Below are 25,768 nucleotides of genomic sequence, written 5' to 3'. Positions count from 1 at the left end.
TAAAATGTTATGTTGTATGCTACTATGAAACAAACATTACTCTCCATTATGTACCATATACTGTTCATTTATAATCATTTCTGCAATATTTCAATGTGAAGTAGCCTAAATGTATCTACGGCTACTAGATGGCGCGCTAGTTGCAGTGCCATGTTCACCTGGCCGCCTTTGTTAACGCGGGCACCTCAGTCCGTTTCGCAACCTACACCACGGAAGTAACGAGCAGCCCTTAATGGTTCGCCATCACAGTTTTCTTTATCTTAAAAATCTTGGTGACTAATGCTCTTTTGTCATATTTATTATTTTATAAATGACATATAAGTACTGCCAGTCTTTCACGACGATTCCGTACTTATACTCTATTTTTAGTCATAATTCTGTGACCGTGTTATAGAATATAGCCCATTCTTTGTTTTAAATTCGCGAGGAAGACACACCTTGCAGTGTCGAAACCAGGTTAATTTGTTAAAAATAGTGACCGAGGGCTTATTGTCTTTCAATTGATTTCTGCTGTTATTTCACGCAGTGTTGATTGTTTTTTAGCACTACACAAATGCCGCTGCCCTCGGTCGTTAAGTGAAAGCAGTCGGCCACTGCGATGTCCGTTGTGAGAGAATGCAAGAAATTTAATGTTCTCGGCACGCACTTATCTCGGAATATTGAATTCTCTAAACATATCTGGAATGGAATGTCCCATGCGCCTATCTCCGACCACCATTCCGGTTCAAAGTTTACTAATTCACGTCATGTGGTATTAATCCCGTAGGGAACCTCATCGCTTGAATTACCTCAGTACAAATGATAGCTCAACCAATGGACTGCCCTTTTATACATTGTGTGAGCGTACCGCCGTGCACATCGCTAACCATGTATACAACTGGCCATTAAAACTGCTACACCAAGAAGAAATGCAAATGATAACGGGTATTGATTAGACAAATATGTTATACTAGAACTGACATGTGATTACATTTTCAAGCAACTTGGGTTCATAGATCCTGAGAAATCAGTACCCAGAACAACCACCTCTAGCCGTAATAACGGCCTTGATACGCCTGGGCATTGAGTCAAACAGAGCTTGGATGGCTTGTACAGGTACAGCTGCCCTTGCAGTTTCAACACGATACCACAGTTCATCAAGAGTAGTGAATGGCGTATTGTGACGAGCCAGTTGCTCGGCCATCATTGACCAGACGTTTTCAATTGGTGAGAGATCTGGAGAATGTGCTGGCCAGGGCAGCACTCGAACATTTTCTGTATCCAGAAAGGCCCGTACAGGACCTGCAACATGCGGTCGTGCATTATCCTGATGAAATGTGGGGTTTCGCATAATGTAGAATGAAGGGTAGAGCCACGGGTCGTAACCCATCTGAAATGTAACGTCCACTGTTCAAAGTGCCGTCAATGTGAACAAGAGGTGACCGAGACGTGTAACCAATGCCACCCCATACCATCACGCAGGGTGATGCGCCGGTATCGCGATGACGAATACACGCTTCCAATATGCGTTCACCGTGATGACGCCAAACACGGATGTGACCATCGTGAGGCTGTAAGCAGAACCTGGATTCATCCGAAAAAATAACGTTTTGCCATTCGTGCACCCAGGTTCGTCGTTGAGTACACCATAGCGGGAAGCCCTGTCTGTGATGCAGCGTCAAGGGTAACCGTGACCAAGTCTTGCAAACGTCCCCATCTGTTGACTGAGGAATCGAGACGTGGCTGCACGATCTGTTACAGCCATGCGGATAAGATGCCTGTCATCTCGACTGCTAGTGATACGAGGCCGTTAGGATCCAGCACTACGTTCCGTATTACCCCTCTGAACCCACCGATTCCATATTCTGCTGACAGTCATTGGATCTCGACCAACGCGAGCAGCAATGTCGCGATACGATAAACCGCAATCGCGATGGGCTACAATCCGACTTTTAGCAAAGTCGGAAACGTGTCGGTACGCATTTCTCCCCCTTACACGAGGGATCAGAACACCGTTTCTCCAAGCAACGCCGGTCAAGTGCTGTTTGTGTATGAGAAATCGGTTGGAAACTTTCCTTATGTCAGCACGTTGTAGGTGTCGCCACCCGCGCCAATCTTGTGTGAATGCTCTGAAAACCTAATCATTTGCATATCACAGCATCTTCTTCCTATCGGTTATATTTCGCGTCTGTAGCACGTCATCTTCGTGGTGTAGCAATTTTAATGGCCAGTAGCGTATGTAGGTCGATACTCGCATTCTGACATAGTTGTCCTGACACGACCGTCGACCTGGTGTAACAAGAAACGTGATTCATCCGACGAGGTGACCAATTTCCAATGATCCACGGTCCAGTCTCGCTGACCCCGCCGATGTGACAACACGGGAAGCCGTGTAGCGCGTCCGCTGAGGAGACCCACGTCCAGCCATGTGTGCTGAATGGTGTATTCCGAATCACCGTCGTCTGTACGAGGATTTTATTTTCTCATCAGAGCTGCCACAGAGCGCGCAAGCCAACGACTTTTACATTGTATCACGAGGCGTGGATGTTCAATACCTGTAGCTTTCTAGTTTTATCAGCGTCCTTCCACAACTTTCCAAAGATGCTCATGACAGCAGCAAGCGAACAGCGGACAATCTTCACAGTTTCCGAGACCCTTGTTCCAAGTCGCCATACCACAGCAAGCAGCTCTTCATCGAGGTCGCTTATGGCAGCGGATTTCCCCATTTGTGGGCCGTATCGTTGCTAGAATTATTCCGTGCTCGTCTTTGCTCCGCTGAAATACTTCCCTTTGCTGATCATGTGCACACAGCGCTACCAGGCGGCATTCATCTCTCTGCGCACAGTGGTCATCACTATACCACGGCGAACAGATTTCATGATTTCTAAGACTTCAGATGATTTTATCCAACAATTACAACTTAGTTACGATGATGTGAATGATGCTATACTGTAGTGGTGGTACTGAACGTACATGAAAATCATCACGTTCATGACGAGTAAGATAATGGCCCTCCTTGGAACAGCGTGAAGCAACTAACAGTCATTGAGCAGAAGGATGGCTAAGGAACGAAAAACGGAAGGATATATGAGGTGGTTCGTAGTGTCTTGGTCGAAGTTCCGGCGGGAGTGCAGTGGACAGGGTACGGAAGTGCATGGAGAGTGGTATACTGGTATTATGGTGCAGTAGAGTCCCAGGACCGGTGATTATTTTATAGGATACTGGGTGCCAGCACTAGATTTTCTGATTAATATGTTGGGTCGCTTAGTATTGCGATAATCGGTGCATGCGTTGTAGGGATAAAAGTGCTGGTAAATCATCGATGATAATTTCCATTTTACTGCCAACGGCTAAACGTACATGGCCAGTGACAATCGACAACAAACATCAATGTGATGAATTTATATAATTGCGCAAAAGGCAACACACAATTATATGTAATATAAATTTTCTTAATTAATAAATGCAGTAAAAATTAACTTCACACACTCCACAACTTTCTATACGTTTGCTATAAAAATAACATTCTTAGAGTCCTTTGCTCTTCAGCTTGCTGTGTTTTTGATAGAGAGAATATTCTTCTACAAGCTGACGATTTTACAATACAGCTCAAATACGTTACTACTTTTTTTCGTAGCTTTGGATAAGTATTACCGATAATATGATTCCATACTTATACCATTTTTAAGAATTAAAGGGCGATGTAACTGGGACATGATGATAGCTCTGTTTCTGTTTCAGTTTGCTGATTGTTCTATTTTATGCTATTTTATAATGTTCAATCCATAAATTGATGCGGCTCTTCCCTGATGATTTTTAACCACCTTCGAACAACATATATCATGTTGAAAGTGTATATTCTTGAATACAGAATCGATGGGTGTTCGTACACCTAAAAGTTAAAATGTTCAGTTGACAGTAAACGATTATTGGTATCTGTTGTGATAACTCCTCAGATTCGTTTCGGTAGTCTGTGCTGGTTGCATGCCCAACGTTTTAATTTTCGGCATAATAGTTACTAGGATTACTTTACTGTTTTCGACGCACTTACTATCCACACAGAATTTCACAAATGATTTATGATGTTAGCTGCTGTTAGCTTAGAACGTACACTAGGATGGCAATTATTGACATCATTAACCACTGGACGAAGCAGCAAAAATTTTCATTCGTATAGATCGTTCAGTTGATGACTACTTAGTGAATTTACCTTTGCTAAAAACTGATAGAGAACCCCAAACAATTCTGGTCCCACGTAAAGTCTCTAAAAGGAACGAAGGCTCCCATCCAATCACTCGGTGACATGTCTGGTTTGCCAGTAGAAGGTAGCAAAAGCAAGGCCGAAGTTTTGAATTCCACGATTAAGAAATAGTTTACGCAGGAGAATCGTACAAACGTGTCGTAGTTTGGCCATCGCACAGTGTCCCGTGTGGATGACATAGTAATAAGCATCCGAGACGTAGTGAATAAACTGAAAGAGTCGAAAACAAATAAGTCGCCAGATCCGGATGGAATCCCAGTTCGGTTTCAAAAAAATGGCTCTGAGCACTATGGGACTTAACATCTGAGGTCATCAGTCCCCTAGAACTTAGAAGTACTTAAACATAACTAACCTAAGGACATCATACACATCCATGTCCGAGGCAGGATTCGAACCTGCGACCGTAGCGGTCGCGCGGTTCCAGACTGTAGCGCCAGAACCGCTCGGCCACCAGCGGCCGGCGGCAGAATTACAGACCAGTATCGTTAATATTGGTTTGCTGCAGAATTCTAGAGTATTTTCTGAGTTCGAACACAACAAATTTTCTAGAGACCAAAAAGCTCAGCACACTGGACTCGCAATCGGGAGGACGACGGTTCAATCCCGCGTCCGACCATCCTGATTTAGGTTTTCCGTGATTTCCCTAAATCGCTCCAGGCAAATGCCGGGATAGTTCCTTTGAAAGGGCACGGCCGGCTTCCTTCCCCGTCCTTCCCTAATCCGATGAGACCGATGACCTCGCTGTCTGGCCTCCTCCCTCAAACAACCTAACCCAAAAAGCTCATGTTCACGAATCAGCACGGCTTCATAACACGTCGCTCGTGCAAGACCCAGTTTGCTTTTTTTCACATTTTATTGCAGATCTGAAGATGAGCGTTGCTGGTTGAAACCAGTAATCTAAGGACCTAACAGTTTTGTGTTCACAGACAGAAACAAAAGCATTATTTTACACTTTCTCCTTCACTTTTCTGTCCACGACCATGTCACAGATTGTTGTGAACTTTCGTTTTTGAAAATTTTTTATAATTGTCCCGGAAGGTATTGGTACTATTTCCTTCATCTTTAGCTAGTGAGGGTCACATCATGAACACTGTTTATGAACATGTTATCAATTGTGAGCAGCTGTCTAAGTGTACTTGAGTTTGAAAATTCACTATTGGAACCAGATTGTATCAGTCAATGTTTACAAGCCCATCTTTTCTGGCTGACTATTGTACAATGTCAACACTACAATCCCACAACGTATTAAAATATTTTTCCTTGGATGGCAAGTAGGCCAAGAATGGATCTCAATTTCTCATAAAAGGCTGTAAATTTGCCATTGGTTTTTTACTCACTCTGTCTGCGAGTGGAAAAGCAAAAGAAACGGCTAATTGCGGTGAAAGGTGCCCTCCGCCACGCGCCCGACAGTTGCTTTCGGACTATGTATGTAGATGTAGATTTTGTTTGAAGTGTGATTCTTTTCATTGTTCATCACATACTACTACGCTTTGAATAAACGACATTACAGTCGTTTTCATCAATTAAGGCAGTTTCTCAGTCTTTTCAATAAATTTCTTTTTACCGCGTTCAAATTCTATCTCTTTTCCTTTAACCATTGCAACGATGTCGCTAAAGATTCGTTTAACTGACGATAAAATTATTAACTTTGTTAGTAATTTACGTGGTTTTGTTGGCAACATCGATGTTTGGTATTTCGACTTTTACGTTAATGAGGCAAAGACTAGAGTATCGATACAGAAACATCGATCTTTAAACTCCAGTCACCAGCAATTTGTGAAAAACGTCGGACATCGAACCTGCCCGTAATGCATTGCGCGCAACTTCCCAAGACCAGGAGGTGACTGATACACCAGATAGTGAAAGTATGATTTTTTAGGCAGTTTCCCCCTTTGGTTTAGGCAAATTATTGACTGGTCCTCACTTTTCGTCTCAGAAAAAAACAAACAGTTAAAATACGATAAGCCACAGAACAGCGTTTACGTAAGCGCAAAGGAATTACACACACTGGGTAAGAGCATTGATTTAAATCAATGAGAAGAGTTGAAAATTTGTAATGGACTGGGATTCGAACGCGGGTCTCCCTCTTGCAAGTCATACGCTCAGGCCACTGCTCCATCCGGACACAATGGTCAGTGCAATTCCACGGACTACCTTAATACAATTCCCGTCATACTCAAATTCTCAACTTATCCACACACCACTGATATAGTGTCCCTTGTCTATTCTCCTCATTACTGGCGGCATTTCGCGGAAATCTGGAAGAGTTCCAGACCGGTGTGCATCCGCACTGAAGAGGTCATTGTCCGTCTCCCTTGTCCGTCCGAAAGAACATATACACACTTCAGTGCCAAAGAAACTGGTATAGGAATGCGTATTCAAATACAGAGATATATAAACAGGCAGGATACGGCACTGCGGTCGGCAACGCCTATATAAGACAACAAGTGTCTGAAGCAGTTGTTAGATCGGTTACTGGCAGGTTATCAAGATTTAAGTGAGTTTGAACGTGGTGTTATAGTCGGCGGACGACCCATGGGACACAACATCTCCGGGGTAGCGATGAAGTAGGGATTTTCCCGTACGACCATTTCACGAGTGTACAGTGAATATCAGGAATCCGGTAAAACATAAAATCTCCGACATAACTGCAGCCGGAGAAAGATCCTGCAAGAATTGGACCAACTACGAGACAAGAGAATTGTTCAGCGTGACAGAAGGCCAACCCTTCCGCAAATTGCTGCAGATTTCAATATTGGAACATTAACAAGTTCAAATGGGGTTCAAATGGCTCTGAGCACTATGGGACTTAACATCTGAGGTCATCAGTCCCCTAGAACGTAGAACTACTGAAGCCTAACTAACCTACACATCCATGCCCGAGGCAGGATTCGAACCTGCGATCGTAGCAGTCGAGCGGTTCCGGACTGAAGCGCCTAGAACCGCACGGCCACTCCGGCCGGCCATCAACAAGTGTCAGGGTGCGAAACATTCAACGACACATAATTGATATAGGCTTTCGGAGCGGAAGGAGACAACCTCATGAATCCATGGACCCTGCATGTCAGCAGGGGACTGTTAAGGCTGATGGAGGCTCTGTAATGGTGTGGGGCCTCTATAGGTGGAGTGGTATGTGACCCCTGGTACGTCTAGACACGACTCTGACAGGTGACACGTATGTAAGGATCCTGTCTGATCACCTGCATCCATTAGTGTGCACTGTGCTTTCCGACGACTTGGGAAACTCCAGCATAATAACAGAATAATAATGTGACAACCGACACATCCGGAATTGCTACAGAGTGCTTCCAGGAACACTCTTCTGAGTTTGAACACTTCCGCTGGCCGCCAAACTCCACAGACACGAACATTATTCAGGATATCTGGGATGGCTTGCAACGTGCTGGGCAGAAGGGATCTACACCCGGTCGTACTCGTACTTACTGGTTTATGGACAGCCCTGCAGGATTTACAGTGTGAGTTCCATCCCACATGTCGAGTCCACGCCACGTCGTGTTGCGGCACTTCTGTGTGCTCACGTTGGCCCTACACGATATTAGGCAGGTGTACCAGTTTCTTTGAGTCTTCAGAGTATACAGGGTGTTACAAAAAGGTACGGCCAAACTATCAGGAACCACTCCTCACACACAAATAAAGAGAAGATGTTATGTGGACATGTGTCCGGAAACGCTTAATTTCCATGTTAGAGCTCATTTTAGTTACGTCAGTATGTACTGTAATTCCTCGATTCACCGCCAGTTGGCCCAATTGAAGGAAGGTAATGTTGACTTCAGTGCTTGTGTTGACATGCGACTCATTGCTCTACAGTACTAGCATCAAGCACATCAGTACGTAGCATCAACAGGTCACTGTTCATCATCAACGTGGTTTTGCAGTCAGTGTAATGTTTACAAATACGGAGTTGGCAGATGCCCATTTGATGTATGGATTAGCACAGGGCAATAGCCGTGGCGCGGTACGTTTGTATCGAGACAGATTTCCAGAACGAAGTTGTCCCGACAGGAAGACGTTCGAAGCAATTGATCGGCGTCTTAGGGAGCACGGAACATTCCAGCCTATGACTCGCGACTGGGGAAGACCTAGAACGACTAATACACCTACAATGGACGAGGCAATTCTTCGTGCAGTTGACGATAACCCTAATGTAAGCGTCAGAGAAGTTGCTGCTGTACAAGGTAACGTTGACCACGTCACTGTATGGAGAGTGCTATTGGAGAACCAGTTGTTTCCGTACCATGTACAGCGTGTGCAGGCACTATCAGCAGCAGATTGGCCTCCACGGGTACACTTCTGCGAATGGTTCATCCAACAATGTGTCAATCCTCATGTCAGTACAAATGTTCTCTTTACGGATGGGGCTCCATTCCAACGTGATCAAATTGTAAATTTTCACAATCAACATGTGTGGGCTGACGAGAATCCGCACGCAATTGTGCAATCACGTCATCAACACAGATTTTCTGTGAACGTTTGGGCAGGCATTGTTGGTGATGTCTCTATTGGGCCCCATGTTCTTCCATCTACGCTCAATGGAGCAAGTTACCGTGATTTCATACGGGATACTCTACCTCTGCTGCTAGAACATGTGCCTTTACGAGTACGACACAACATGTGGTTCATGCACGATCGAGCTCCTGCACATTTCAGTCGAAGTGTTCGTACGCTTCTCAACAACAGATTCGGTGACCGATGGATTGGCAGAGGCGGACCAATTCCATGGCGTCCACGCTCTCCTGACTCAACACTCTTGACTTTCATTTATGGGGGCATTTGAAAGCTCTTGTCTACGCATCCCAGTACCAAATGTAGAGACTCTTTGTGCTCGTATTGTGGACGGCTGTGATACAATACGCCATTCTCCAGGGCTGCATCAGCGCATCAGGGATTCCATGCGACGGAGGGTGGCTCTGTAATGGTGTGGGGCTTCTACAGGTGGCGTGGTATGTGACCCCTGGTACGTCTAGATACGACTCTGACGGGTGACACGTATGTAAGGATCCTGTCTGATCACCTGCATCCATTAGTGTCCACTGTGCTTTCCGGCGGACTTGGGCAATCCAGCATAATAATGTGACAACCGACACATCCGGAATTGCTACAGAGTGGCTCCAGGAACACTCTTCTGAGTTTAAACACTTCCGCTGGCTTTCAGACTCCGAAGAAATTAACATTATTCAGGATATCTGGGATGGCTTGCAAAGTGCTGGTCAAAAGAGATCTCCACCCGGTCGTACTAGTACTTACTGGTTTATGGAGAGCCTTGCAGGATTCAGAGCGTGACTTCCATCCCACATGTCGAGTCCACGCCACGTCGTGTTGAAGCACTTCTGTGTACTCGCGGTATCCCTACACGATATTAGGCAGGTGTACCAGTTTCTTTGGGACATCAGAGTATATAGCCTTTGAGTAATTCACAGAAATGTGGCATAGACAGCTCCCCTGCCTTGGGCAACTGACAAATACGGCAACTGCAACGACATCGGGCATGATCACGGAACGTCCCTTGCGTGCAGAAGCCTGTGGTTCCCGACCAGCCTGCCTCTGCCTGCAGGGGCTGTGGTCAGCGCGGCGGCGCCGCCAGTGGGTGGCGTCAGCTGCCGCGTGGCCGCGATGCGTCGGCGTCGCGACGCGCCGCCCGTCGCGTCACACGTCGCATTGTGTCTCTCCCGACCGGGCGCCGCCCCCGACGCCGCTGGTTCGCTGTCACGGCTGCCCCGGCCCTCCCTGGTTATGGAAAGAGGGGGGGGGGGGGGTAGGGGGTAGGGGGTAGGGGCCCCTCGTGTCGCCAGCGGCCGGCCTCCAGTCGCCGCGCGGGGTCTGGCCCAGCAACAAGTGGTCACCGCATCCCGTGCTCCGTGACGTCACGCGCGCGTCACCAAACACGCCGTCGCCGATTCTTCGTCGCGATGATTCACCTGTCGTGACTTGTCGTTGAGAATCCGAGAAAGGACTCTGATTCACAGCCGAAATTCGCGAGGGCTGGCTGACGGCGGAATTAGCGCCGTGGTTGTGTGATGCGAGCTCGAGCCCTCTAGGCGACGCGCTCTTGTGCCAGTGCTTCCGGCCACTTAGTTCTAAAGCTACAACGTTGTGGCAACAGACTGCTGAGTGTCCGTCATTGCGAGAAAACGACCCTGGCAACGGCTAGCCGATCGTTGTCGTTGCCGCACACGAGGTCTTCAGCAACCGGTATGGGAACAGGTAAGGCAATTTCTTATTTTGTTATTTGCTCACTTTGTTATCTTACACCAGTGGTCACTAACGTTTCTGATACCATTACCCCAGAGAGAAATCAGATATTAACTACTAGGCTCCACTCACCATAATCAAAATTAGCAACTAACTAAACCATGCAATGAAAAAGAACGTTCTTTGAACTCTTTCATTTTTAAAATGACGGAAGATGAGTGATTTTAGGTGTGTTATTAAACCGCGGACTAGATTATATTAAATTAGTACTTGATCTATAGATCATGAACACGACACTTCGTAATGATGTAGAACATGTCAGGTTAATAAAAGGTGTCTATACAAGATATTACATTACACAAAATATTACATGACACTCAAAAAAAATTTTTTTGTTGGGAAATTACCCACTTACTATATCCAAAAATTCATCTAATGAGTAGAGGGAGTTGGCATTCAGAAATTCTTTTAATTTCCTTTTAAATGCTATATGGCTATCTGTTAGACTTTTGATGCTATTTGGTAAGTGACCAAAGACTTTTGTGGCAGCACAATTTACCCCCTTCTGAGCCAAAGCTAGATTTAATCTTGTGTAGTGAAGATCATCCTTTCTCCTAGTTTTGTAGCCATGTACACTGCTATTACTTTTCAATTCGTTCGGATTGTTAATAACAAATTTCATAAGTGAATATATATATTGTGAGGCTACAGTGAAGATTTCTAGCTCTTTAGATAAGTGTCTGCAATATGATCTTGGATGAGCTCCAGCAATTATTCTGATTACACGCTTTTGTGCAATGAACACTCTTTTACTCAGTGATGAGTTAGCCCAGAATATGATGCCATATGAAAGCAGAGAATGAAAATAGGCGTGGTAAGCTAATTTACTCAGATGTATATCGCCAAAATTTGCAATAACCCTAATAGCATATGGAAATGCTTCAAGGCCACCATAATGTGCTTGATTGCCCCATATAACAGCAAGTGTCAGCCAGGTACTACCTCCAAACACTGCTTGTACATCACAGGTAAAGTTCAGAGGGAGTCCACGATAAACATTTGGACCTCCAATCAATTGCTGTTTATTAAACTGTCCAGCCAAGTCAATATCAATCGCCTTCAAACTGCGATACACAGATACACTACGCCGCCAGCGACGACGGTAACCACGTCGGAGAGGCATTGCTGTGGCACGTTTCAGCAGATCCTCGGTGTGTATTTTCCAGTTCAATCCCTCATCAATGCATACACCTAGAAATTTTGAACATTCTACCTTAGCTACCGATTTCTGATCGAAGTCTATATTTATTAATGGGGTCATCCCGTTTACTGTGTGGAACTGTACATACTGTGTTTTGTCAAAGTTTAATGAGAGCCCATTTTCAGAGAACCACTTAATGATATTCTGAAAGACATCGTTTACAATTTCACCAGTTAATTCTTGTCTGTCGGGTGTGATAGCTATACTTGTATCATCGGCAACAAGTACCAGCTAATGACTAATGATTCAACGAGTCAACTGGTACTACTCATTTCTAACTACCTTTTCTTTATATGTGATAAAGTGCATCGTGACTGCTACCTACAGCTCCTTCTTAAATAAGAAAGCTAACCATCCACATTGAAGGTAGACGCGTGCTATAAAGCATGCCTCCTCTGCACCACTCGTCTCCATAGTGACAATTGTTTCACCAGTACCCTGCGGCTCCGCTCAAAACAAAATCAAGTTAAAATGGATGCACTCTACCTGTTGTCAGCACATCACTTGACTGCTGGACTCCTTACAAAAGACCGATTTGGAAGACTTCAGGTAGACAGTTCCATTAGTAATAACAATAAAACTGTGTCTGTCGTACAGCGATGAAGTGCCCATTGTACAGTTATTGTTGTGTTCTGCTGTCAGTTTATTTTTCTGTTGCGAAGTGAATATTGAAGTAATGTCTGGTCCACTGTGGAACTACCTACAACTCAGTTAAGGCATTTTCATAAGACATTTAAACATGTGTCATACATACTCGTATGTCTCAATTTTACTCCCATAGATGTGTTACACAAAAAACCAATTGTGTGCGCAGTTGGCGGACTTCAAAAAACATGTTGTTCATACAATAGTTTCATAAGCTATTATCTCCACCACATTGTGTCACGGATTAATTCCAGTATTAGAAACACAAGAGAAATGTAATCGTTGGTGACTTATGTAATGAGTATTACAGTCTTAACAAATAGTGATAATAGTAACGATCTTTCAAAAAAATTTAATTTCGTGACCGAAACACAGTCGCACCCTTTTCTTTTTATCCATCATAAATTTTCATTTTACCCTTTTGGAGGTGATTACCCGAAGGTTGGGAACGCACTAGTCTAGAATGACCAGGAATATGACATTTTCACAACGTAGAGGCAGGCTGTACTACAAGTGCGTGCGTCAGATCAAGGTACATCAATAATTTTTTTCTGGCGTATTTACGTGGTACTACTCGTTATACAGGAATTGGCACTGAGTGTTTCGCCATTTAACTTGAGGCTGCACTGACTGACAAGACCTATCCACTTATACTGATACGGGTAATACGGAACTTGTTTCATATTTGTAAAGCAAATGTTCTCACTCTGTCACGGAATTGGCTATTAGCCACGTAGTCAGATGCTGTAGTGCGACCTCTCCGTCAGACTCCAGCTATTACTGCATAGTTCTGCCTCGGCTTTTGTTGCAGCATTCCTGCTGCAGCGATCCAGTGTGGAACGGCTTACGCAGCTTGTTAGGAAGTCCATGGGAAGAATATATTATCGGTGAACATTTATTACAAAGAAACGGTTCGGAATTGTTGTGTGTTGTATTGTAGCAGTGGTGTTGCATTATCACTGTACGTGAACACTACTTTCCCTTTATCCTTTTGCGCCGGCCGGGGTGGCCGAGCGGTTCTAGGCGCTTCAGTCCTGAACCGCACAACCGCTACGGTCGCATGTTCGAATCCTGCATCGGGCATGGATGTATGTGATGTTCTAAGGGTAGTTAGGTTTACGTAGTTCTAAGTTCTAGGGGACTGATGACCTCAGATGTTAAGTCCCATAGTGCTCAGAGCCATTTATCATCCTTTTGCGTTATTGTTTGTTTTCTAAGGTTCCGTAACTTGTTGGTGTCCTACCTTCGTCAGTGTTGAACCGTCGCGCTGAAGAGGCTTGAAACCATGTAACTGCACTGTCGACAGCGAGTGCTACTGATCTCTGGATATGCTTCGTTCTACGTCAACTATAATGGTTTCCTGTTAGGTTTGGCTTAAACGGTGATCAACAGCAACATAAGAAAATGATCATCGCGTTATATAGGATGATATTGGAGCTGAGAGAAAAGGAATGTTACAAAGTAGACGAGGAAATTAGGAAAATTAGATTAAACGTGTAGGATACTGGAGCCAGAGTATATGAGTGGTGCCATTAGTCTACATCTGTAAAATGATTCAACGAAGAGTAAAAGCCGATCTGACATGTAGATTAACACTGAAAGGGCGGAGACCTGTAACTTCTGTGTGGGAAGGAGGCTGGTCATTCTGAAACAGCGCTTTGGTGATAGACGTGTAGAGTTGTGCTTCAGTTATCTAGAGGGGTTTGGAATGTAAACACTGAGAGTGGTTGATGCAAAAAACCATATTTTTTTCTTTGAAACTGAGGTTTCAATTACTAAGAAAACGCTGGTGCAAATAATGACGTGCTGTAACATTGTGGCCGTAGGCCGTACATTTCTGTCGGAAAGGTGTGTTGTACGTGTGTGTGTGTGTGGGGGGGGGGGGGGGGGGGGAAAGAAAGAGAGAGAGAGAGATTTCTTTGTTTATTTAGAATTACTTTATCCTTTTGTAATTAATGTTTTCTGTCCATAAAAGGTTTAATGCAGTTCTCCACCCTAGTCACAGGGTATAATGGCTGGGTAAAAAAGGATTTCTTTCTTTTTTGGAGAGTCACAATTTCGTTACTCATTGTTCTGTTACCTACACAGCTCTAGCTATTTGACAGAGTTTCTGTTTTTCATCACGATTGCATCCAAACTTAAATTACGTGACATTAACGATGGAAGATACCCGTGAATTAAGTGTAATTAGATGACAATAACGAATGATAGCACACGTACAAAAAATATTATTTTTATATTTCAGTCGCAGTGCCCTCGTTGGCCAAATGTCTCAGAAATCGTTGCGTGAACTACACATTAATATTCCAAATGTTATTAAAACAATAAAATCACTATCAAAGACAATGTGAAATGCACAAAATACGGAAAAATCCAATAACGTTGGCAGTGGTACAGGTGACTGTGTTGGTCAGCGATACGAAAGGCAAGTCTATAAGCTGTGATAGGCCACACTGAGAAAGAAAGGCTGCCTGAGACGGACGAAATGACAGAATAATTATTCAGTTTCATGTGCAAGTGAACTTTATTCTAAATCTTGTTCGTTCAGGCAGTATATCCTTGTCAATTAGAAGGGGAGACAATATCCGAGTTGTCTGACTTCATGTCAGCACACTTCGATTAAACTACCAAGCGATTTGGCGAAGCAGCAAGACATTCAGATTCGGGTTTTGACTTGGTTTAACCAAAGAGCGCTGCCCATTTCCCTCCCCAGCCCGAGACTGTACTCCGTCTCTAATGATATCGTCATGGACGGGACGTCAAGCCCCAACCTTTCTTTTACTCTTAAACTGATGATGATCCGCGATCGACTAGACCACGCACAGCAGAGTCACTCGACAGTCCTGTGGCGTCCCCAAATCCAAAAAAGCTGGTCCGAGCCCCGCAACGGCGCATCCGGTATAACTGCTTGTGCCTGTGCCGTGTTATTCCTCTGGTTTGCTAAAAAGCACACGAACGCGATTAACTGATTTTTTAGTGCGCTCTTTAAATTTATTGATGTCGTAGTTTAATCACTAAACAATCGAAATAACTACGGGTAAGAAATCAAATCAAAATATGTAACGAAGTTTTCTTCTGAGGAAGTTATTTTGTACTTTGACATCCTCGCTAAAAACAATACAATAAATTTCGTATGGATGCACACACATTTTATTATTACGCTGTTGTTGTTGTTGTTGTTGTGGTCTTTAGTCCTGAGACTGGTTTGATGCAGCTCTCCATGCTACTCTTGTGCAAGCTCCTTCATCTCCCAGTACCTACTGCAACCTACATCCTTCTGAGTCTGCTTAGTGTATTCATCTCTTGGTCTCCCTCTACGATTTTTACCCTCCACGCTGCCCTCCAATGCTAAATTTGTGATCCCTTGATGCCTCAGAACATGTCCTACCAGCCGATCCCTTCTTCTAGTCAAGTTGTGCCACAAACTTCTCTTCTCCCCAATCCTATTCACTACCTCCTCATTAGTTACGTGATCTACCCACCTAATCTTCAACATTCTTCTGTAGCACCACATTTCGAAAGCTTCTATTCTCTTCTTGTCCAAACTATTTATTGTCCATGTTTCACTTCCATACATGGCTACACTCCATACAAATACTTTCAGAAACGACATCCTGACACTTAAATCTATACTCGATGTTAAAAAATTTCTCTTCTTCAGAAACGCTTTCCTTGCCATTGCCAGTCTACATTTTATATCCTCTCTACTTTGACCATCATCAGTTATTTTGCTCCCCAAATAACAAAACTCCTTTACTACTTTAAGTGTCTCATTTCCTAATCTGATTCCCTCAGCATCACCCGACTTAATTCGACTACATTCCATTATCCTTGTTTTGCTTTTGTTGATATTATTACGCTATTAATTTAAAATTAATATTAGATATAACTGAAAAAACCGTCTTGAAATAAATGACTGCCAATCGGTTGAAAGCTCATTTATTTATAGTGGAAAGTATCTTCAGTCGTACGTCTTTCGGATTTCTAACAAGGGTTTCACCTCTATGTTTACGTCTAAGATAAATTCCAATTGCCGTGTGATAACGTATTCTCGATTCAAGTCAAAAGCGTTACTATCTGGTGCGGAGCTCGAAAACTATAATGAGCAAACGTCTTCTCTTAAATCTGCTGTTACCTTATTAACTTAAAATTTATTGGTAACAGTGTTGTGACTTCCTTCAGTGTGTTGCTCATTATGGCAGCACTAGTTCCTACAACTGTAAAACCAGTTTCAAATATGGATGTTAGACTGCGTTTCATACCTGTGGATTGCCTGAAAGACACATGCTATCTCAATTTCATTCTTTAAAGAATAATTTGTCTCGCATCCCATCTGAAAAAAGATGCTAATTTCCACAAGTATGCCACCAATGACAATGCCACTGAAATTTTGCAAGTTCGCAGTCACAAAGAACATTATTGTCCTTTTGGTCTGTGGACTGTGCTCTCTACGCACTGTATGTGTGCACGGTTGTTACCAGCAGCCAGATCACTCCCGCCAAGGGATTCATTCTAAGGTAACAATTCTTTTTTTCTATACTTGCCACCGCAGATAAGCTTCTACCGCCATTAAATTTCGCATAAACATAGTTGATGGCTCTGAGCACTATGCGACTTAACTTCTGAGGTCATCAGTCGCCTAGAGCTTAGAACTAATTAAACCTAACTAACCTAAGGGCATCACACACATCCATGCCCGAGGCAGGATTCGAACCTACAACCGTAGCGGTCGCTCGGCTCCAGACTGTAGCGACTAGAACCGCTTGGCCACTCCGGCCGGCAAACATAGTTGATAAGTATTTACCTATTGTTATTGATGGAAAGGTATTTAATGAAGTAAACTGGAGGCTGCTTCGTAATTTTACAAGCAGTTCACGATAAATACCTTAATTTTAAAAATGGCCATCAGTATTGTTAACTATTATTCAAAAAATTCCGATACTAAGTCTGTTTATAACCATAGTTCAGCAAGTTTGATCAGAGGTAAATCAATTTTCACCGATAAGTAGAGACTACTAGCATTTTCCAAAGCAACTGAGTATGAAATTAAGGTCGAAACAGGAAAATGAAATTCAGGGATGATGGCTAATGTTTCAGCCTCTAAAATAATTTTCATTTTAATACTTCGTGTAACGTTTCTAAGTGTAATGTAAATTTGACGTATTACGTACGTTATGTTCACAATAATACACAATCGAGTCTTGACACCCTACTGCACTTCCTATTCAAAATTGCATCTTTTCGCGTTTGCTTATACCTTTGCAGCCAGTAAGAAAACAAATGTATCGTTATGTACAAATTATACAAACTCTGTCATATGTCTAAGAAAACCTAACGCATTGTAAAGATTGTTATTAATTTTCTGTCCCAAGTATGGTGCAGGTTTACAGTGGGTTATGTAACGCACGATTTTGACATGCGTCGGCAGTGGCGTTTCTGTAAATATTGCATATGTAATACGTTTCTCATTCTGGTTTTTATAAAGTTAATAATAGTTCTTGTTATGAATGTGGTACTAGCAACGAGGAGAAAACACTATCTTCAAATTATGTAAAAAGGAGCAATAAAGTCGTGTGCACGTCATACGTAATAAAAACTATTTTAACTTTAAAGTGTTTGAAATATAAAATGATATTATGGGTACTATATTTACAGAACCACCTTTGTTGATGTTTTTGTCAATAAAAGGGAAACACATCTGGCATATCATTCCATTCAGCTGCAGTACGCTTAAGACAGAAGAAACCAAATAATAATCGTTACCAAACAGCTGCTGCGAAAGATGAACATCCAAACATAATCACGTGTTTTGACTGCAGTAGATAGTGGAGAGCAGAAAAAGAGAGAGCGAGAGAGAGAGACAGGTAAAACAGGGGAACAACAGGATGGATGTTTCCGAAATTTGGTTTTCAGGTCAAGTATTGTGCAGTTTGAAATGATTTAGGATGTCACAGAGATGACGTTGTTCAACCATCCACAATTGTCATGCGAAAGCTTGCGCACCCTGTTGGAAGCCGTCAAGCCGTAAACTACAGAGAGAAACGGATCAAGTACAGTGACGTGCTATCTGTCGCTATAAGTTACGAAGCACATTGTTAGACTGGAAGGGGAAGCGAAGTTATTGTCCGTGCTCTTGTTGACGGACCGTTCCCGGAATTTGCCTCAAATACACTCCTGGAAATTGAAATAAGAACACCGTGAATTCATTGTCCCAGGAAGGGGAAACTTTATTGGCACATTCCTGGGGTCAGATACATCACATGATCGCACTGACAGAACCACAGGCACATAGACACAGGCAACAGAATATGCACAATGTCGGCACTAGTACAGTGTATATCCACCTTTCGCAGCAATGCAGGCTGCTATTCTCCCATGGAGACGATCGTAGAGATGCTGGATATAGTCCTGTGGAACGGCTTGCCATGCCATTTCCACCTGGCGCCTCCGTTGGACCAGCGTTCGTGCTGGACGTGCAGACCGCGTGAGACGACGCTTCATCCAGTCCCAAACATGCTCAATGGGGAACAGATCCGGAGATCTTGCTGGCCAGGGTAGTTGACTTACACCTTCTAGAGCACGTTGGGTGGCACGGGATACATGCGGACGTGCATTGTCCTGTTGGAACAGCAAGTTCCCTTGCCGGTCTAGGAATGGCAGAACGATGGGTTCGATGACGGTTTGGATGTACCGTGCACTATTCAGTGTCCCCTCGACGATCACCAGTGGTGTACGGCCAGTGTAGGAGATCGCTCCCCACACCATGATGCCGGGTGTTGGCCCTGTGTGCCTCGGTCGTATGCAGTCCTGATTGTGGCGCTCACCTGCACGGCGCCAAACACGCATACGACCATCATTGGCACCAAGGCAGAAGCGACTCTCATCGCTGAAGACGACACGTCTCCATTCGTCCCTCCATTCACGCCTGTCACGACACCACTGGAGGCGGGCTGCACGATGTTGGGGCATGAGCGGAAGATGGCCTAACGGTGTGCGGGACCGTAGCCCAGCTTCATGGAGACGGTTGCGAATGGTCCTCGCCGATACCCCAGGAGCAACAGTGTCCCTAATTTGCTGGGGAGTGGCGGTGTGGTCCCCTACGGCACTGCGTAGGATCCTACGGTCTTGGCGTGCATCCGTGCGTCGCTGCGGTCCGGTCCCAGGTCGACGGGGACGTGCACCTTCCGCCGACCACTGGCGACAACATCGATGTACTGTGGAGACCTCACGCCCCACGTGTTGAGCAATTCGGCGGTACGTCCACCCGGCCTCCCGCATGCCCACTATACGCCCTCGCTCAAAGTCCGTCAACTGCACATACGGTTCACGTCCACGCTGTCGCGGCATGCTACCAGTGTTAAAGACTGCGATGGAGCTCCGTATGCCACAGCAAACTGGCTGACACTGACGGCGGCGGTGCACAAATGCTGCGCAGCTAGCGCCATTCGACGGCCAACACCGCGGTTCCTGGTGTGTCCGCTGTGCCGTGCGTGTGATCATTGCTTGTACAGCCCTCTCGCAGTGTCCGGAGCAAGTATGGTGGGTCTGACACACCGGTGTCAATGTGTTCTTTTTTCCATTTCCAGGAGTGTAAGTTGCCTAAAGCACGGAAAACGAAAACCATCATGGCCGGAGTACTGTTCGTCGGTTTTGGATGAGATAGAGAAAATTAAAAGCAGAGAGCGCGATCCAGGGCACTTTGGTTCTGGAAGCCAGAGAGCTTTACAGAAAGTATCGATGAATTCCAGTGGGGGGCACTTCAATAAGGACGTTATTCTTCACGGCGAAACTCCTTCCTAAATTTCATAGGTGCTGCGTTTCTGTACGATTTAGAAAACATATTTTGCATCTTGCGATGTTTGTCTCAAAGACAATGACCGTAAAATAAATTCAGGTTTGCACAGACGGTGTAATATATGTACCGAGCGCTAATGAAACAGGAAGGAGCCGACATGATACTTTTACATTATACAACCTTTCTATATAAGCAAATAAAGTAGTCTCGTATTCTCCCCGGTGTGTGTGTGTGTGTGTGTGTGTGTGTGTGTGTGTGTGTGTGTGTGTGTGTGTTCGTGTCTGTGTGTGTGTGACCTAGGTGGATGCAAGTAGCTGCAGTTGCTCAGAGATGCATGTACCTGCACTCGGCATGGTAGCGTGGACAGCTGCATGAAACCAGCCCCCAGACTGAAGACGACGTCGACAACAAGAACAACAACATCTAACGAGTAACCCCTAGAGTGCCATGTCGCAAAAGGCCACTGATGTTAAGGCATTCGACGCCTCTCATAGTATCCACCACGCAACCAGGGCATCAGCTGCTAATGGCAACAGAGGTCCGAACTTTAGGTATCCTATGGTGAGCACAGCATGGAGCTACAGAGGACAGTTAAACTACTTAGACGACGAGCAGCTCATAGCAGTGCTGCAGTGCTAGTGGTTCGAAAATGGTTCAAATAGCTCTGAGCACAATGGGACTTAACATCTATGGTCATCAGTCCCCTAGAACTTAGAACTACTTAAACCTAACTAACCTAAGGACATCACACAATACCCAGTCGTCACGAGGCAGAGAAAATCTCTGACCCCGCCGGGAATCGAACCCGGGAACCCGCGCGTGGGAAGCGAGAACGCTACCGCACGACCACGAGCTGCGGACAGGGCTAGTGGTGTTGATGCGAACCAGAGCGGTGGCAATAGTAAACAAAGCAAATATTGCATTATATGTACGGCAGTTGCCGAAGTTCGCATTCCGTCACGAAGGAATCCAAGGAATTTCGCAGAGTGAGAAAGAAGTGGCAGATGGAATACAAGCGTTTCTCCAAGATGTGTTCAGTGGCATGTGTTGTATCGTATGCGCTTGAGTGTGTAGACATTGTAAATGAGGAGTGCTATGATGATACATGCTTAACAAGCGAAAGCTATACTGAAACTATTGTCGAGCCATGTAGTTCATCACCTTTGTCAGGCAGGGAGCCACTAATCCCTCCTCCAGTTAAACGCAGTAAAGGACAATAGTTGTCCAAGAAGCGGGTACTAAATACAATGGAAATGCGAAAAAGAAAAGAAAGAAAAAAAGAACATAAAGAAAACAGATTTTCGAAGAATTCCGCAGCAATGTGACCGTGTAGTCCATAAGAAAAGCAACAAATATTCAAGGGAGAACAAGGTGCACTTGTTACTAAAACGGATGTTTCTGAGTTTAATGGCTCTTCGATACAATTTACGGAATGTGCAAGATGGTAACCTACAACGTTGTGAGTGACAGAGATTACAGTGATTTCAAGGGAAGCAGTGGGTGGTTGCATAACTTCAGTGGTACAGAATTGGAAGACGTAAGATAACGAAACTTCAAACAAAGCGTCAACTTGACGATGCACTTCAAACTGCCGAATCGGCGCGAAAATTTGTAGATGAGATAAACAAACTTATCCCATCATTCAGTAAGGTATTTGTTTTCAACTCCGAGCAGTCGCAATTTTAAGAGAAAACGTATATGAAAGAAACCCTGGAAAACAGAGATACCAAGAGAACTGTATCAAGATCAACTAACAACAACACCTTAATGCACTCGTACAAAGTATGCCGATTGTAAATTTGGATGGTAAATTGACTCCAAAGTTATTATTTGTGCTGCGAGAAGTTGGAAGTGCTCCGCCCCCTGCGATTCTTTCTAGTGCGTGTGATCTTGCAAGGATAGTAGAGAATATTCATGTCTCAGAAAGCAAGTGTGGGAAAATGGGCGGAAGAGAACTACAAATATAGTATGAGCACTGCTTTTGGCCAATAGCTGGTCAAAATAACGTACTTACGTTTGATTCCTTGTCTGCGTGTAAAAATCATACTCCTTTAGAGCAAACTATCCCTCCTGAATATCTGTGACATAGCAGTTCATACCACCTGGAATCATCGGAAAAATTCAGACTCTGGATGTCTGTTTTTCCGTGCCTATAAAATATATTATCACACCATCTACAGCTACGCCTTAAAGGATAGCCAGTTCCACGATAATCTCCGTGATAAACTGTTCCGCATTCGGCTGCACACCATCATATTCCATCAGTTCTCATCATTCTGTTACACCAATATGTTTCTACATGCATTCTTTAAGAGTGGGCCGGCCGGGGTGGCCGAGCGTTTCTAGGCGCTACAGTCTGGAACCGCGCGACCGCTACGGTCGCAGGTTCGAGTCCTGCCTCGGGCATGGATATGTGTGATGTCCTTAGGTTAGTTAGGTTTAAGGCGTTCTAACTTCTAGGGGACTGATGACCTCAAAAGTTAAGTCCCATAGTGCTCAGAGCCATTGGAAACATTTTAAGAGTGGATACCTGTATGTCCAGGAAGTTCACCTTAGATCTTGATGGTGCGAACCTTTGTGATCATTGCGGTGCGCCTTTTCGTATTCGGTGTTCGTTGTCCAAGTCAATGGCTTGTTTTGATCATTTCTTGATTGCCGACAATGTCCATTTTGTGAAGTATAATACAGACATCCCGTAGAAGGTTGATCTCTGTACTTCCCGAGCACTTTCTGTCACCCTCCTGGTGCACATGGTGAGTTATTAGCAGCAAATATTTTTCCTGTGCAATGATTAACACAACACTTTCTAACGAGTCTTACTAAAGATTGAACATCGCACTTAAGGAGTTCCTTGTAACGTAAGTAGTGGGGTCAGTAGGGCCTCATGTGTAAAATACGGAAGGAAGGAAAATCATATTTCGAAAAATACGACGACGATTACAGGCCACGAGAAGAAAAGCCAAGAGAAGGTATCTAAGAAGCATGAGTGGGAGCTCAGGAAGATTGTCATGGAAATAGATGTAACGAACTACATAGGAAACTGAAAAGGTTTAAGGAGGATTGAACAACCAACACAAATTCATGAAAGATGTCAATGGAAAAGTGCCAATGCATTATCAAGGTTTTGGAAGAATAGGAGTGGCATACTTCAGTGACCTACTAAGCTAGAGGGAGCCAAGTGAATTGCTCTAGTTCACTGATACAGCAGCATTTGCTCCAGAATATTCTCCACCAACCATTGCTGACGTAAGAACGTCAAGAGTCCAGGAGAGGATGTAGCTCCCGCTGAAATTCTCAAGGCTAGGGACGAAGCCCTCTGAGTCAAAATCAATAAATTCACCAACCTTCTTAATAAATTTTAAACATACAAAAATATGCAGAGAAAAATTGTATAACGTTAGCTAAAAACATCAAAGACATATAAAAATCCCCAGATGCAAGATTTGTGTCTTCTGACATTACTAACCTACACACGAACATCCCAATCCAGAAAACAATGGGTATCATAGAACAAAACCTACTCAAATATAGAAAAATCTCAAGGCACTACAGAAATTTTGCAAGTAACAAAACTTGTCTTACACCACAATTACTTAAAGTTTGATAATAAAAAATATACACAAGAAGATGTCTTCGTGACGGGATGTAGCACTGCTAGAATCTCAGCTGACATATTTTTTAACAGCTTGGAAGAAAAATTCTTCGGGACAAAAAACGCAAATAATCAAAAAATAATATACTACTATAGACATGTAGACGACACTGAATCAGTCACACCTCAAAATGAAATTTACCATAGAACACGAAACTAACAAAATAATTAACTTTCTCGACTTCACTATTAAGAACATTAGCAGCAAACATTGCCTCGAAATGTACAGAAAGCCTACCACAACAGATTGTATTATCAGAGCACACTCATGTCATCCCAAAGCCCACAAACTCACATTCTTCCACCCATTGCTTAACAGATTAATAAATTTGGCACCAGAAGAAGACGCAATAAAAATCTTAGAATGATAGCCCAGCAAAACGATTATGACTCCACAATTGTAACGCAATTATACTATAATAAAGCACAACAAAAAGACTAGATATACATAAAGAAATAACATTGAACATACTCACAACGAAAAAGAACAAAACAACATACGTAACCAAATATTATATAGGAGACATCTCAAACAAAATCAACAAATTATTCAACAAAACCGACATCGCCTTTGCATATCAAAACACAGCCTCAAACACAAAATTCACAAAATTCACAAAATTTCGTGTAACACATGCCACAAACTCCACGTAGGGTAAACCGGTAGAAACTTCGACATTAAATATAAAAAGCACTCCAGAGAAAGTGAAAACCGCCCATCCACATTCTTTCAACATTTTCAAACAGAAGAACTCGACGTAAAACCCATAAACGAAGCACTAGAAATTCTGCGTATTACGCATAAGGGAGCAATCATGAATATCCTTGAGAAAATAGAGATGTATTCACATGCATCCATCAACCCCACAAATCTACTCAACGAGCAAACCGACTTAATGCACAAAAAGTACATAGAAAACTTCATTCACTTCGTAAAGCAAGAAAACGGGTAAAGTAATAAATCAGAGACACTACATAGTGCATATCCGTAGTAATAGCGATAGCATCATGAAGAGTATACAGCAAAGACATAAAACCAAGGAAATATCACAAATTGTAGACAATAACAAAATTATTACCAAAAAATAGAAATATAACTTTAAAAAATCTCAATTAAAAGTAAAACAAATCCAGGCAAACTTAGAACCAATCCCATAAAAGTAAAAAAAAAAAAAAACTAATTTCTACACATCACCTACTTATAATGGTAACTATGTAGGCATGTAATATTGTCCATCAACTATCATCCAAGCTGTCAAGAGAAAATTATTATACATGAAACCGACGAAAGCTATATATCTGTCTCCAGCGTACATCTATGAAAAAACTGATAAGTCCCAGAAAAGACAAAACATGGCAGCAACGATGTCACATGTAAGGTAAAAATACCAAACGAATGCACTATAACTTTTCCGATCATAGTTACAGGCCATTATATTAAGACGATCACTTACTTATGCTTTTACAGCGCACCTGATGACGGCAATATGGCCAAATTGGCTCATCGTCCGTGATTTATAAAATAAAAACCATTAAAAGAGCAGAGTAGCTGGCTGATATTCATAATAGTCGTGTCATTAGAAGACAAGTTAATCTAATCGAGTTAATTTGCACAAAAAAGGCAATACCAGTGTATTGGAAGGTATGTGTGATATGCCCATACACAGAACGAAAGATTAATTAGTATGTGAAAACTATAGAGTCATACCACTACTGAGCATCCCGTAAAAGATCTTTTCCAACCGTCTACAAAAACAAATCGAACCACTGGCAGCGGCAATAGTTGGTGAGTACTAAGGAGAATTCGAAACAGGACGATTAACCATCGACCAGATTTTTGTTTTAAAATATATCTGTGAGAAAACGTACGAATACTGCCCAGAATCAATATTCTTCAAGAAACGCTTGCAATAGAATCCATAGACCGGATATGATTAAAACCATGACAGAATTTATCATGCCAAA

At 43.4% G+C, this 25,768-nt stretch overlaps 1 protein-coding gene across 1 annotated transcript in view; it reads left to right on the top strand.

Annotated features, from left to right (window-relative positions):
• Positions 1–10,082: 10,082 nt before the first annotated feature.
• LOC124805002 (zinc finger protein basonuclin-1-like) overlaps positions 10,083–25,768 on the top strand; it is a 297,696-nt gene continuing 282,010 nt past the window's right edge. The window contains exon 1 of the mRNA XM_047265399.1: positions 10,083–10,462. Within this exon, the coding sequence (XP_047121355.1) occupies positions 10,453–10,462 (10 nt within the window). The 5' untranslated portion in view covers positions 10,083–10,452. The remainder of the gene's footprint in view (positions 10,463–25,768) is intronic.

The sequence above is a fragment of the Schistocerca piceifrons genome, chromosome 7, assembly GCF_021461385.2.
Source record: "Schistocerca piceifrons isolate TAMUIC-IGC-003096 chromosome 7, iqSchPice1.1, whole genome shotgun sequence".
Classification (NCBI taxonomy): Eukaryota; Metazoa; Arthropoda; class Insecta; order Orthoptera; family Acrididae; genus Schistocerca; species Schistocerca piceifrons.
Note: the sequence above shows the minus strand (reverse complement) of the source record. Positions and strands in the feature narration are given on the sequence as shown.